Below are 14,960 nucleotides of genomic sequence, written 5' to 3' on the forward strand. Positions count from 1 at the left end.
AGAATTACCAAGTCAGGAACATTTAAAAGTGAAACAGCAAGTGAAAAGCAATGTCTCACTTTGAATTTTTGGGATTTTCAACTTTATCTCACTTGTGTTACCAAACTTCTGTAAGGAGCGTTAAATCAGAACTGAACTTGAAATGTTGAAGCATACATTTCATAGTGCATCTATAATAATTTTCAACCTACTGGGTAGTTCTCAAAAGAATGTTTTTCAGCCATGAAACCTGAGTCAATTCTGGAAACTGCTGATATTCATACAGAGACACCATTAACTCCATTATAGTCACAATTTATGTTGAATAATTACTGTTGTAATAAATTGGGGGGGGGGGGGANCCATGCAATCCTCAATGGTACTTTGCTCACATAAACAATTTGTCTCCTAACAAGTTCTTTTGTACATACATACTAAAAAATTTCAGGCATGGGAAGAGAAGATAAATATATTAATACTAATTCTGGGGGTGCAATATGTACACTTATATATATGTTTGGCAATAAGGAAATTTACCAAAAAAGGGCATATAAAGTCTTAAAAGAAATAAAAAATATGTTCATATTTTCCTACATAAAAAGGACAATGTTTGAGATGAGAGATGGATTCTTAAAATAAAGAATAATGTTTTGTTCAAACTTCATTTAAGCACTGAACTACATCTGAAATGCACACTGCAGCTATACAGTAATGAAAGTGACTCTGTAAAAGATACTGCACATGTTACACTTATCAGCTCAATTACAGATACAAGCACTAAGAGGAATATGTAATACAAATACAAAGTTCACTGAGTTAGAAAAGAAATAAATACAATGGTCTGACCATATAAAAAGTCTGGGTACGAACAGAATACCGAGAAGGGTATTAGAAATAAAATTTAAAGGAGAGAGACCCACAGGATTATTCAGAATAAGATGGTTCTGCAAGACAGTACAAGGTACTAAGAGGAACAAGCTGGGAATAAAATGAAGAGGAAAGAATGTGGTAATAAAGAAGAAATAGGAAACTTCCACCTGTATAAAATGGAAATGATACTAGAATAAGAATGAAAACAATGTTGGGGAACACGCCATTGAGGCTGATGTAACTCAGTGTGTGCAGTGGCCCTTCTGTAGCCTTTATATGTCAGATGTAGTTTAGGTCACCAGAAGAGTAACTAAGTTATTCAGCTACTAGTGACCCTTTCATGCAAACATCGCAATGTCCCATATACCTGGTGAACATCAACAAAATATCACATTTAATACACACAGATGTAACATGCAGACTGCAGCTCGAATTGCCTTTGATGAGACACAATTAGTTAAACATCAGTCGGTAACGAATATCTTCACTCCCGAGCACTCTTGAAATTACTGGCCTCGTCTACTGTTACTGAGAACCCTCTCTCTACTATCCTCCCTGTTCAAACTGTTCATGTGAGGAGGTGAGTTCCCGTTGCTTGAGATTCTGGATTTGCGGCTACGTTTGAATTTTGCCATGTCCTCGCCAAACACATCCCCTGTGCGCAGGGCTGATATAAGGTCATCAAATTCTCCCTTCGCATCACCACTGCTCTCACGTCCTCCAGCTGACAGTCCGTTCGTTAAACCATTCTTAAGGCTGTTCCCAACTTTGGCAAGAATCCCATCCCTGCTGTTCTTCCGCTCCATTGTCCGCTTCTTCAGCTGTGTATATAAAAAGAAACATGAATCTTTAAAAGAAACACTGGAACTTAAGACATGAATATTAGAAGACAGCCAAGCACATCCATCTGTACAACCTTCAACTGCCATGTCACTCTTTTTGCTGACTTTGCAGATTAAGTAACATAAAGCCCAAACCACACCCAGCATCTCCACATCTTCACATCACCTATTTTCAGCTATTTCATGGCTGTCCAATTTCAAACAGCTGAGGAACAACACTGTGTTTTTGGCATGTACCTGCAGACTGCATAATAAGAGATATATTTCTTCCAATACACTGATACAAATATTTGTACTGATCACACTATGAAACACAAGCCCATGAAAAATAATTGGAGAGATAAGATTTAAAACATTTATTTACAGTAAAGTGTTACCATGTGAACAACACTGAAAAATCTGTAGTTAAAGGTACTTTTCCAAGTTACTGATTGGTGTTGCATAAAATCAACTGAAAAATTATGGAGTCTATTTAAAAGCACTTTTCGTATGTTCCTCTGCAATCACTTCTGGCTTTCTTAAAGAGGAAGAAAGCATTAACACATATTTTGGGTAGTTTGGGGGGCTACTCTCATGGGATTTACAAAACCAATTGGCAAACTGCCAGCAGAATACCTCCAGTCTATATTATCAAATGATTGGGTGGATAACATTGCTACTTTCTATCCAAGGGGTCCCAGGTTCAAATCTTGGCCTACAGACCAGTTATCCTCTCTGAGATTGTTTCCCAGATGATGTTCCACGGAACCCTAGGATTCTGCAAAATGAAAATAGAAGTTCCACAGGAAAAATCCACTACAGTATATTATTTCTTTATTGCTAGTGGAGTGGGACTAAGTCCCTTGTACTGTGGCCACTTCTGGCCTATTGTACCAGCCCCAGATGATAGGTGAGGGTGATTGTGGAGCAATTGGTGGAATGAAGATTGGCAGGGGAAACCGAAGTACTTGGAGAAAACCCGCCCCAGCGCCACTTTGTCCACCACAAATCCCACTTGACGAGACCCGAGATCGAACACGGGCCACCACGGTGGGAAGTCAGCGACTAACTGCTTGAGCTATGGTGTAGCCCCACTATAGTATAAGAAAATAATTATTTATATATTACTACTGTGAGCTTCACTTAAAAATAATTTTCATTTTTGAGCATACAGTTCTGTGAAACTGGATTCTTGAATTATGCAACAACAAAGACAAAATTTAGAAACAGGCTAAATATGGTGCCAGACTTGAGAATTCAACTTTCTATCAAGCCAAACAAAAATAATGTACAACGAAAAAAATAAAAACCACTGTTGGTATTCAAGATTGCAATACATGTGTCTTATTAGTTTTTAAGCTTCAAATATGTGCAATTACAGAACATGTTCATCTCACCTCCTTGCTTAATGTTTATTATTATTATTCTTACTTATTTGTGGTCTAGTCTTTTATTAAGGGTTCCATAAAAATTTTCTGTGTCAGAAGGTCCCCTGCCCAAACTGGAATGGGAAACACTACTGCAGGCAAATCCTGTGGATGTATACCATAACAGACATAAATCATTTCCTTTCACACCCATAAAAGTAAAAAAAAGTAAAGCTATCCCTGTACCAGGCCATGAAGGCCCATGGGGTTGTGAGACCTTGAGGGTCCCACATTATCCAGACAATCAGCTCAAAGATGGTGGTAGGTTGTCAGCCTTACGTGACGGCTGCACTTTACTCCCCAGGAAAATTATTTACTTAATTCCTGGTACTCATTTCTGTTAGAGGATGAGTCGACCCCAGGGCCATACTGCGGCCGGAAGGATTAGGTCAACTGAAAAATATCAAATGACCTCATCGGGACTTGAACCCGTGACCTTCCGGCTTGTAGTATAGTGCTTCAACCAACTCATACTAATTCATTATTCACTGTTCATTCTAATGTGATAAGATTTGAAGTTCTCACTGCAATTACTATGCAGAGTACTGCTTTCTGGTATATGAAGCCAAGTAGTCTGGTACATCTGCTGAACTCCACAGTTTCACATCCTAGGAGATAAAACGATCCTGCTGCTGATGTTACATACTCTGAGCTATTGGACAGCATCATAAAACGTGCTGGAGACACATAAGTAAATGAACAGATATAGACACGCCACAGTCTCTCCCAAAAACACAGATGTAACAAAAAATACCAGGGGTATTTATTTTTCTTTTTTTTTCTTTCTTTCTTTCTAGTTTTACTAGAAAACTGTACAGATCCTGTTCAAATGATTTACACACTTGTAAAAAAACTATGAATATGAAACACTACATACAACCAGCAAAGAAACTGAATTCTAATGACACAAAACTGCTGACTCATGTAACATACACAACACAGCGGTGCTACACAGAGATGTCTGTCCAGCCGTGTTAACTGTTCCCACCTTGCATGATGGGCCCTGGATTCAGATACATTTCTGCAACCCTTTCCTACCTTCACAGCATTCTTGCCATTCTCACATATAGGGACCTACTGCCATTGGTGGTGTATATGAGGTGAAGAAACTGCCAACATTTATGTTACCAGTACTTTAAAGATTTACTGCTATGAGGTTCCAAAAAGATGTGTTAAAACTTTTTGTGCAACTGCATGCTGTTTGTGCTTACCTTTCAAAATTTGAGATTACTGGTCACACAAACTTATGTTAAAAATGTTCTTGCTTTTAAATATCTAAATTACAAACTACATATTTCAACTATAAACAGCCATCACCAGGTTTACAGAAACCAGTCATGAAGTCTATACTGTAAGTGCAAATCTGTTAAACCAAAGAAATATAAGAATATGGAGAAAACAGAATATTAGGATGAACCTGACTTAATTTTATATGCCTGTATGTAGGACCTTGACAGCACTTGTCCCAGTACACAAATCTAGATCAAAGCTACTTATACAGTCTTTCTTGAAGAGCTACATCCAGCTAACCTGACTGAAAGAACACACAAGCTGAAGCAGAATGTACTTTAAGACTTCAAGAGAGACCATTACCTAGCAATACGGTGAACTGTCTTTGATACTATCTTCTATGTCTATGACTGCAGCTGCAAATGTCTCACTGTAATGCACAACAGTTGTCTTTTATGTTTCTGTTTCTCTAAGATATTCAGAATTATTTGTGTTCTCATTTACAGTGCTGAGGGAGGTGGTGAAATATACTGTTCAAAAGGTTTTTCTGTGGGATATTTATAAGAAAAATAAATCACATAAATCATTTAAAGAAGTTCTGCCCTAAATATTCTGTTATTCAAGTCCCAGCTTCTCCTTGACCTGAAACTTCCATTTTTTTCCTGATCAAGTTTGGTTCCAGTTCAGTGAACATATCAATGACCAGACGAACAGACACTGAAGCAGTATTCATCTGAGACAGACTTCTGACACACCCCTCATGGTCAGAAGATTGGTGTGTGGCATGCCATTACTGTTACATGAATAGCAGGGCCTATATTTCTTTAACAGATTATTAATTCTCAGTAGAATGTCAAGTGATATTCATCGGACATCTTTATGGATCAAGAAATTATACAATTATGAAAGATAATGCTACATAATACACTGCTAATTTTTCCATTAATGTTGGAAACCATGTATTTGAAGATGTTGCAGATCATGGCCTGAAAGGTCTCCAGACTTAAATCCTTGTGATTTTAATCTGTGGGGGAACCCCCCCCACCCCAAAAAAAAAAGAAACACAAAACAAAGGGTATTCAGATAATCCCACCATAGTGGAAGAAAGTACACACAACCTCTGTGAAACAATTACATCTCTCAATATCAGTGAAGTCAAAGTAGTTTAAAACAATCTTTCAAAGATGCTAAAAGAAGTGTTCCTGATCTGCTTTAATGTACTATCAAGGCATTTTCCTGAAAGGACTGAGGACAATCACAAGCAGCTAGTCAAGATATCCTGCCATCCAACTGAAGCAGTAACATTTGCTGCTACAGAAGATGATCTGCAATGAACCTATTTCCTCAGTGTTAGTCATTTGTGTTTAAAATTAACGAGATTTCAGTGCAACACCTCAGTATAGCTTTAACATCTTGCCAAAATTGTTTGCATAACATTTCAGAACTAATTTCACTGATGATAACATAAGATATCGTCATGTCTGTACATAATTCTGTTATGTAGTAACAACCCAAGTGTCTAATGCACTGTCACAATGTACTGCCAGACAAAAGCACTTTTGAGAAACAAAAGTATTCATTCAAAGAGATCCTCATTTATCATCTGATAGGCTGGTGAGTGCACTTCCCTTCTATTCCATCCTGGCACGTTAAGCATATCATGAAGACAAGGATATAAATGAGACTTAAGACTTACTTCTGCTTCCTGGACAGCTCTCTTTTCCTCTTCTTCTCGGCGACGTTTCATGTTCTCATTGTCTTGGCGAGCCTCGATGAATGCTGTGAGGAATGCATCAAATATTCCATAGAAATCATCTGGCTGAATTGTCGAGTTATCCTCACCAAACAGTCTTACAGCTCGATCAAACTGAAAGAATTCAACAGATAAAACAGTTTTACAGCTTCATCAAAATGGATCAATTCAACGGAACAACCAGTTTTACATCTCAGTCAAAGTAAAAGAAGTAAATGGATGGCACAGTACTAGAGCTTCCACAAATGGACCCAGAAGCTTTACAGGTTCATTAAATTGAAATAGATGAATGGATGGAATGGATTTGCAGTTCAATCAAACTGAAACAGTCCATAAGATCCCATTTCTCACCAAAGTAAAAAATTTCTGGAGCTTCACCTTCATCCACACTACCTGTGAGTATCACACACAGGCAGAATTTTTGTCATGTAAGCTTTGAGTTTCTCATGGCAGTGAATGTTAACACTTAGGGGCATGATGCCATGTAGTCTGGTAGATGGTTACCAGCATTTCCTAGGAAGCATTCTATCAGACTACTTACCACACTACACAACATCACACTGCAAAATTGTGATCTGCATTAACAAACACACAATACAGACGTTGGGGCTCTTGATTTCAATAGAATATTTCCATTATCAATCTTGACCAGGAGGCTAACTACAGTCACAGAGTTCTCATGTCATTTTAGGATAACTGGAATTAATATGGCCCACACTGATGATTTCATTAGTCTCTGACAACCACGCTAAGAAGCAGACAGAGCAAACTGACCCTGGTTTTCATGTCCTGGAAAAGGTCCTCCAGTTCTGAGAAGCGGCAAGTTGCTGAGGAGAGAAATTCCTTCATGACAGGCAGGAACCGGTCTCCAGTAGCTACGGGCTGTGACCGGTGGAACTCGATCTCCCGCTCAACCTCTTTCAGGCCATTGCGCAGGAAGCCCATGTCCTTCTCCAACTCCCCCATGCTTCATGCACAAACCACATCCATAAACATTACTTCATAACCTTTGCGCTACAAGTATTATCTTGACATCGCATAACTACAAGAACAACTGCTAAACTGCCTTTTAAATAAGAAGTGGTATAGGCACTGGTTAAATAATTTGTTCTCCATTGACAAGTGGAATTAAACAAGAAAAATAGGTATATGAAAAAAAATTATAAACAATGAACGTAATATGAGACACTGACCAACAGCTTGCCTAATGTGTTAACCGTTAGCTATACCATTTAAATTCACTACCAGCCCTTATAACCTAATCCTTCAAAGCCTACAATTCACCAGGATAATATTTAAAAATTCAGTTCCTTCCTGATAGAAAAATATTTCATTTCTGTTACAAAGACCAAGCACTTAATGCTGATTACTGAAATAATCACTGTTTATTCTGAAAATCATACAAAATACATAAATACAATGTGAAGTAAAAATGCACAGTTCTTCAATGTCAAAGAAGTTTGTACATATAGTCAACACGGTGATTTTAAGGGTGAGATGTACTATGCTCACTATGTTTCGGTAAATTAATTGTGGCAGATGATACTAAAGTTCTTCTACATTATATGCTTGAAAGGCTTAGGCAGGATGTATGCTTCTATCAGCACACATGTCCATGACCGTGACTGGTAAACAGTCTAAATGCAAGTTTCTAATCAAGCCACAGATCCAGACCTTTCTGTTAAAATTACTCATTATCTGTGAGCAGAGGGAAGATCCTTCAAACACATGGTCATATCATGCTTTCTTATTTCTATGTTTTGGCATTTGCCTGGAGGGACTGAGGAAAATCATGAGAACGACAGTCAGGATGGCAGGTGTCCTGCCTGAGATTCAAACTGAGGTGGTTCCAAATAGATATCCAATCTATTGCTCTTTTTAATAAGCTGTCAGTATCTAGACTGCACAGTGTTGAATGGCAGGCTGACAAACCAAAAGGAATTTGGAAGGAAGTGGCAGTGATCAATTTGTGGTATCAGCCTGCCATTTGGCTTGAGGGACTGAGGAAAACCACAAAAGACCTTGTGGGATGTTGAACCTGGTGGTACGGAGTGACAAGCATGTCAAACTATAACAAATATTTATCGCTGTTAACAAAATATACATATGAGCAGGGAAGCCGAGCATGCCTGGTGAATGACAGGCGAAGTTCCTGCTGTAATGGCCTAGCCTTTATTTCAAAGCATGTCCTTTAGAAAAGAGGTATGTTACTCATATATAGGCTATTTCATTTTAAATTAATTTATTCCATGCTCAGAAAAAGCTGTGTATTCAGTTTTACTGGCCTTTGGTAATGTACTGAACATACCTCATGTACTCAGCGGCCTCCGTAGTCTAGAGGTAACGTTCCCACCTCATGACTCGTAGTACGCGGGTTCAAATACCCGGCGGAGGTCGTCGAATTTTTAAGGGCAGAAAAATTCAGGGAACAAGTCCTCCGGGAGGGACTTTAAGCCGTGGGTCCCGTGTCGTAGCTTTAGGGCATGTAAAAGAACCTCATACCTCCAAAGGAGGTCACTGAGCAAAATTGCGGACGTTTGCCGCCCAACAGCAGTCACTAATACCTCCGGTAGATGGGCGAAGCATTATAGATACTTCTCAGCCAGTAGAGCCGGTCTCGCTGGCTGGGCGGGACTGATGGTAAGCACCAATACCGGTAGGATATAGAGGCTGGTAGAAATCATAGAGGGAAGCACAATGGACCACTATAGGTCTAAGTGCATGGGGAAACCCACCCTCTCTAATAACTAACTAACTAACTAACTAACTAACTAACTAACTACCTCATGTACTCCGTGCGGAGCTTCAAAACCCTCCCGGGGGTACATCTATCCAGCTGCCTTTCTGAAAGCATGGTTTACTAATCACTGGGGGTGGGGTTCACAGCTAAGCAAGTGCCACACAACTAATTCCTTGGCAGTTCTCATGTATCGATAGGCTACACAGACTCTTTGGTCACACAGCTGGAAGTTCTCCATAAATACTAATATAAAGAAACAGACATTCTACTTACTTAACTTTTGCAGCTTCCCTCACATGAGGAATGTCTTCTTCAAGCTTCAGAACATCCCTGAACTGAAATAAAACAATTACTCAAATCAACATCAATAATCAATGCTAAAAGGATGCATGTACAGGTATATCCTGCTCATGTTTCTATACCCAGTTCACATTTCTCAAACCAGTATATATAAATTACATAAATCCTATTAGAAGTGATACATTCACTGTTTCATGCAATAATTTACCATTCCTGTATTAAATGAATATATTTTCTGACACCAACCAAAGTCCACTGTAAATAATGTGCCTATTATTTTCCCATCTTTTGTGAACTTTAATTCAACAAATAACATCATTTAGAGTATGAAACTTCGACTAACCATAAGATTCAGACACTACTTCTATCTTGGTTTGAGTAACAGCAAAAAAAGTGAAGTGTTGGCACTACTGCTCAATAACTATAGAATACTCAGCTGCTCATTTTTAGTGCACGTAATCAACATATGGAATGCACTGTCCTACAGGCAGCTGGGGGCTGAGTGACATAAGTGACTAAGCAACTGATCTGTACCTTCTTCTCCAAGATCTCAACCAGATAATGCAGCAAGGTGGTGCCCTTAACCGCACTGGACTTGGTGTCTGCGAGACGATTCAGCGATGTGAGCCTGAAGCCAGATGCATTACCTCGAGCTCCCCTGTTCATGTAATTACCCAGTGCCAGAACCAACTCCAGCAGCCGACGCAGTCGACGTGAACGTGCCACTTCCCGTGACGCTTCCATCACAGACTTGATGCGGGGCTGGACTTCCCCAATCCACACATTAAACCTCTTTTTGTAATGAAGGCTCCGCAGTCTCTGTTCATAGTGTGGAATCCTAGCAAAAGGGACACTTAGTTCAGGTGATTAACAAATGAAATGTAACGGAAATAGCATGAAGGGAGAAATCAGGAGAGAGACTACACGAAATAAAAAAATTAGGAGAGAATTTGAAGATACATACTATCTATATAAAAAGTATGATTCATTATATAATTATATGCTTTATAACTGTGTGTGTATGTAATGTCATTCCCATGCCATCATAAGTTCTATGCACTTACACAGGTGGCAGTTCTGTGTTCAAAACTGTGCCAAATAGAGGGCAGTGATGTGCTGCGACAGTGAAGGGACAGAATGAGGTAGAGGTACAAAAGCAATAAAGGAAATGAAGTCAGGCCTGAAGGATCAAGATATGAGAAAATGAATTACCTGCTGCGTCTGAACAGGCTTTTCACAAGCTGATAAACAACAGAATGATGTGATACAGAAAAGTCTTAAGAATGAATGAAGATAAGATTCCAATGAATGTTCTGATAATCAAAGTATGGAAAGTGTCCAAGAGGAAGACCAAGATCAAGACTGAATCAGTACACTGAGAAAGTTGTCACATGAAAGGAAAGAAGGAATGAACAAACAAAATGGGGGTGGAACCCATATGAGGACCAACTTTAGGAAGACACACAGAGAGACATGTCTGGTTGCTGGATAAACCAAATAAGGAGGAAATATCAACAGAAGTGGCAGCTTGATGCCTGCTTCGTTTACTCTTCAACCCAGAGGATGGAAACAGTACAATCCTGCAAAATGGTGGTAATCTTCCACCAGAGTACACAGTGTCACATCCTTAACGGGATCAAATATTCTTAAAAAATTCTTCACTTAATTTCTGTATTGAAATATGACACAAAACACACCCCAAATTAGAGACTTAAGTTTCTAGCCCATATAAAACAATAAGTAGCAGTTTCACTCTTCTATTAGTCAATGCAAATAGAGTTTATCCTCCACTGCCTTCAGCACTGCTCTGAACAAGGCAGAGCAGCAGACTTCACTGGAAACATGTCCTGAACTGAGTACCCTTACCATCTGCCTGAAAATTACATCTGGATATGAAACTACAGCAGGGAATTCCCTCATCATTATTCTTATTGTTCTGTTACATCCTAACACAGACTCACTTTCTTGCAACATAATGCAAGAATCAATTTCAGCAGACATCTTGTTAACTCTGAAAATATCATGAATTCATTCTGACCCAAAAATAAAACCCTAATTCTCAATCTACTGTGTATACAACATAACTGCTCCATTTCTACCACAGATCTAATACAGAAATTTACCCTGCACTCTTGCCAATATATACAGCAAATGTTAAAATCTAGTGTAAGTATCGCAGTAGAGGTTGTGGATCAATCTGAATCCTCATTTCCAAGCTTTACTTTTTAATTATATGAATAAACTTTGCAATTTTTGCTACTTTGCATTGTAATATTAACAAGGAGAGCAGTAATAACCCACATGAAGAACTAGAACTTCTACTTGTATTCTCTAAATATATAACTGGCTGTCAGTCAACTAACGCACAAAATCACATTTGACATCAAGAATGTGTACAAACACTGGTATGAGAAGGCTGCACAGCACATCATTTGCAATGAATATGTCAAGTATACTCACTTGGAAATCTCATAGAGGAACCTGTCTGCTCTGGCAAGGCTGTCTATCTCATCACTATGTTCCTCTAGCAGAGCTGCTTCCTCTGCGCTCGGAATGAACTTGAGCAGCTGCTCAACCATGTCAATCGGCAGCTGGTCTTTGTTGTCCATGCTCAAAATTGCTCTAAAATCACATATGTGACTATCAGAACACAGCAGCTCGGTTATATTCAGTGGCAGGCTTTTGGGAACATGGAACGCCTGCTACTTCAAAGCATTTACAATGATATTACAGGATGAAGTCTTCTCAGGTGACCAGCCATATCAGTGTGGAGTTTAAGTCTGATGCTTCAGGGACTGTCTGCCTCCAGGGGTTAGTGTGATGAGTGCTGCATTCACATGCTATATTTATACATAGAGCTGTCACTCATTAAAGCTCAGGCTGCATAGGGAATGGCTAAAGTTAAGGCAGCCACTGAGACCTGGCTGCAACCTGGGAACTTTAGCAGAGATCCAAGTTCTCTCTAAGCCGTTCATGGCACCCAGCCCATCAACATGACAAATAAGGGACCTTAGGAAACACTGTAAGGAAGAACCAATGAACAGTAGATGAAAGGGGGTGAAAAGGACAGATACAGAAGTGCCAAAGACTTCATTTTGGTGGGGAAGGAAGAATATCATTTTCTTAGAAGGCTTTTCCTACTCATCCTTCTATTAAGAGCATTATGAAAGTGAAGACGCTGGGATGGTTAGAAGCAGTGGCTTTTCTTTTTTGAATTGCATTGTAGGGCTCTTGGTGTGGCTAGCTCGTAGACTGATGATGAACTGAAGTCAAACTGATGAACTGAATGATCCGGCGTTGGAGCTGCCCCATTTTTATATACTGCTCAGTGGGGCGGAGCGCAACTTGAAATTGAGGAGGAAGAATTAATTGGCTAGCGCGCGTAATGGTGAAGATGCGGGCTAGCAGCGAGCGCAGTATAAATACGAATGTTTGAAGCAATCTGATTGGTTAGCGCGCGTGATGGTGAAAAGTGATGTGAAGAGCGAGCATTGCAGAAATGCGTGATAATGTGGGATGTTCCCACAGCATAATCAGGAAAGAGAATTTGGGGGCCTTTATAGGAGAGGGGTTTAATTCTGAAGAATTCCAACCAGGAGGGCTGCATGAGAAGCACACAGTAGCAGCCTGGAACTTGGGCACCATCTCAACATTTGCTTGAAGACAAGGAAATCAAGAAAACCTTTGTCAGGTAACATTCCAGATAAATACTAATTTCTGGCTTGCAGCCAAGCAAACAAAATAATATAGCAAAGCTGGAAGATCATCTAAATAATGTTTAAAAATTCAGTGCTGACCTCACAGAAAACATTTTTTTTTCCATTACAAATACCAAGTGGCTAATGATGCTCACCATGACATTCAGATGAAATACAAAATATACTATGTGGACAAAAAGCAGAGTTGCTTAATGCACAGCAAATGGTACATATAATTACCATTGTGCTTCAAAGGGTTAAAATAAGACAGAAATGTGTTAGTTGGTAAGATAATCAAGATGGTAACCCTTACTTGGAAATATCCTCATCAGACATCTTCAACTTGGAGAGCAGAATTGTGCAATTCTGAGCCCTCCTTCCATCTATTACAGACAAAATCTTGGCTCGGATTTTCCCAATTTGCCGCAAATCTTCTATAGATCCATCATTCTGCAAAAGAGATTTGTAACAGATGTAATAATGACAGGTGTAACAATATTCCACACATATTGAAAGTATGTGACATATAATGACAGCCTCTGGGGTCTAGTGGTCAGAGTTCCTGGCTACAGATCCAGAGGTCCCGGGTTCGATTCCCGGAGCTACCAGATTTTCTGAGAAGTAGTGGGTCTGGAATGGGGTCCACTCAGCCTTGTGAGGTTAACTGAGGAGTTATTTCAAGGAAATATCAGCTCCAGTCTAGAAAACCGAAATTAATGGAAGTGGGGATCAATTGTGCAGACCACGTGATACCCTCTATCCACAAAAGTTGGCACTAACTTCGCTAACAAGTGGCGATCGCTCGGTCAGTATAGTTCGCTTGCAGAATACAGGCCATGGAGTTTTTGTTTTGTTTTTGTTTATGTGAACATATGATAAGCACTGTACCTTAACTGCAAGGCAATGCATCACTGACTCAAATTATCGATCTTCTATAAGGTATTGATACATATGTCAGATACTTTTAAGACCCAACAAATACAGAAGGAATATTTGGCAAGCGTGTCAAGACATGGGCTTTCCACTACGCAGGCCAATTGTATTCGCTAACACCAGTCTTATTCAACTTGCTGCAGAAACACTATAAAATACAGGTTAAGACCCAACAAATACAGAAGGAATATTTGGCAAGCGTGTCAAGACATGGGCTTTCCACTACGCAGGCCAATTGTATTCGCTAACACCAGTCTTATTCAACTTGCTGCAGAAACACTATAAAATACAGGTTACTGGTCTGCACATCAGATCTAGATTATGCATCTCATAGGATTAACTGTATCCATATAGAACACACAAACCACTATCTTGGTCACATTTTTGGAGCACTGAACACCTGAGCTAGGGTAGCTCAGTCAATTAATTTACTGGCTCAGAGCCAAATGGCCCGGGATCAATTCTTGACAGAGGTACAGCACGTCCACTCATCTCCATCTATTACTGACGTTAAGAACGCATGAAGCTATACCTCCACTCTCCCATACATTTTCATGTAGCGGAGCTTCATTAAGCAAAGGGACAATCTTACATTTACCGAATGCATTTTTCTGTGAATTTATCTTCAAACATTATTGGTACAGAAATTCGCTTAGTGGGGGATGGAGTCCAACTGGGTCCACTCGGTACAGTGGCCACTGATTGGCCTATTGTAACTGCACGGGCTGATTATGATTGATGGAATGAAGATTGGCAGGGGAAACCGAAGTACTCAGATAAAACCTGCCCCAGCGTCACTTTGTCCACCACAAATCCCACTTGACCAGACCCGGGATTGAACCCAGGCTGCCACAGTGGGAAGCCAGCAACTAACCACTTGAGCTATGGTGCGGCCCATTGGTACAGAAAACGTCTGCCGCCTCATACTTTTTCCCACAATATTTTGCCTAATGAAATGGGTTCACAGGCACTGTGTTTTGTCATACTTACTGCAACACCATTCTTCTGGTAGGCACAGAAGAGCCTGTCAATACTCTCCAGTTCCATGGAAATGTAGTGCTTCGTGTCATCCAGTTCTGACCATATTGTGCCTGTAACCTTGGCGTCAGGCAGTTTGGACCAGTTGAAAGACTTCAGGGGGTTTGAAGGTTGTGGCACATTCTTCTTAGGCACTTCGGGCCGGTTGCATGCAGAGACTTGGGCTGACGG

At 39.8% G+C, this 14,960-nt stretch overlaps 1 protein-coding gene across 1 annotated transcript in view; it reads right to left on the reverse strand.

Annotated features, from left to right (window-relative positions):
* Nucleotides 1–1,098: 1,098 nt before the first annotated feature.
* Nucleotides 1,099–14,960, reverse strand: part of LOC111871209 (disheveled-associated activator of morphogenesis 1) — a 47,956-nt gene continuing 34,094 nt past the window's right edge. Inside the window, exons 14-21 of the mRNA XM_023864130.2 lie at nucleotides 14,742–14,960; nucleotides 13,132–13,268; nucleotides 11,581–11,742; nucleotides 9,655–9,958; nucleotides 9,094–9,155; nucleotides 6,855–7,047; nucleotides 6,024–6,194; nucleotides 1,099–1,670 (exon numbers count right to left, since the gene is read on the reverse strand). Of these exons, the coding sequence (XP_023719898.1) occupies nucleotides 1,356–1,670; nucleotides 6,024–6,194; nucleotides 6,855–7,047; nucleotides 9,094–9,155; nucleotides 9,655–9,958; nucleotides 11,581–11,742; nucleotides 13,132–13,268; nucleotides 14,742–14,960 (1,563 nt within the window). The 3' untranslated portion in view covers nucleotides 1,099–1,355. The remainder of the gene's footprint in view (nucleotides 1,671–6,023; nucleotides 6,195–6,854; nucleotides 7,048–9,093; nucleotides 9,156–9,654; nucleotides 9,959–11,580; nucleotides 11,743–13,131; nucleotides 13,269–14,741) is intronic.

This window comes from Cryptotermes secundus, unplaced genomic scaffold (genome assembly GCF_002891405.2).
Source record: "Cryptotermes secundus unplaced genomic scaffold, Csec_1.0 scaffold573, whole genome shotgun sequence".
NCBI classification, from domain to species: domain Eukaryota; kingdom Metazoa; phylum Arthropoda; class Insecta; order Blattodea; family Kalotermitidae; genus Cryptotermes; species Cryptotermes secundus.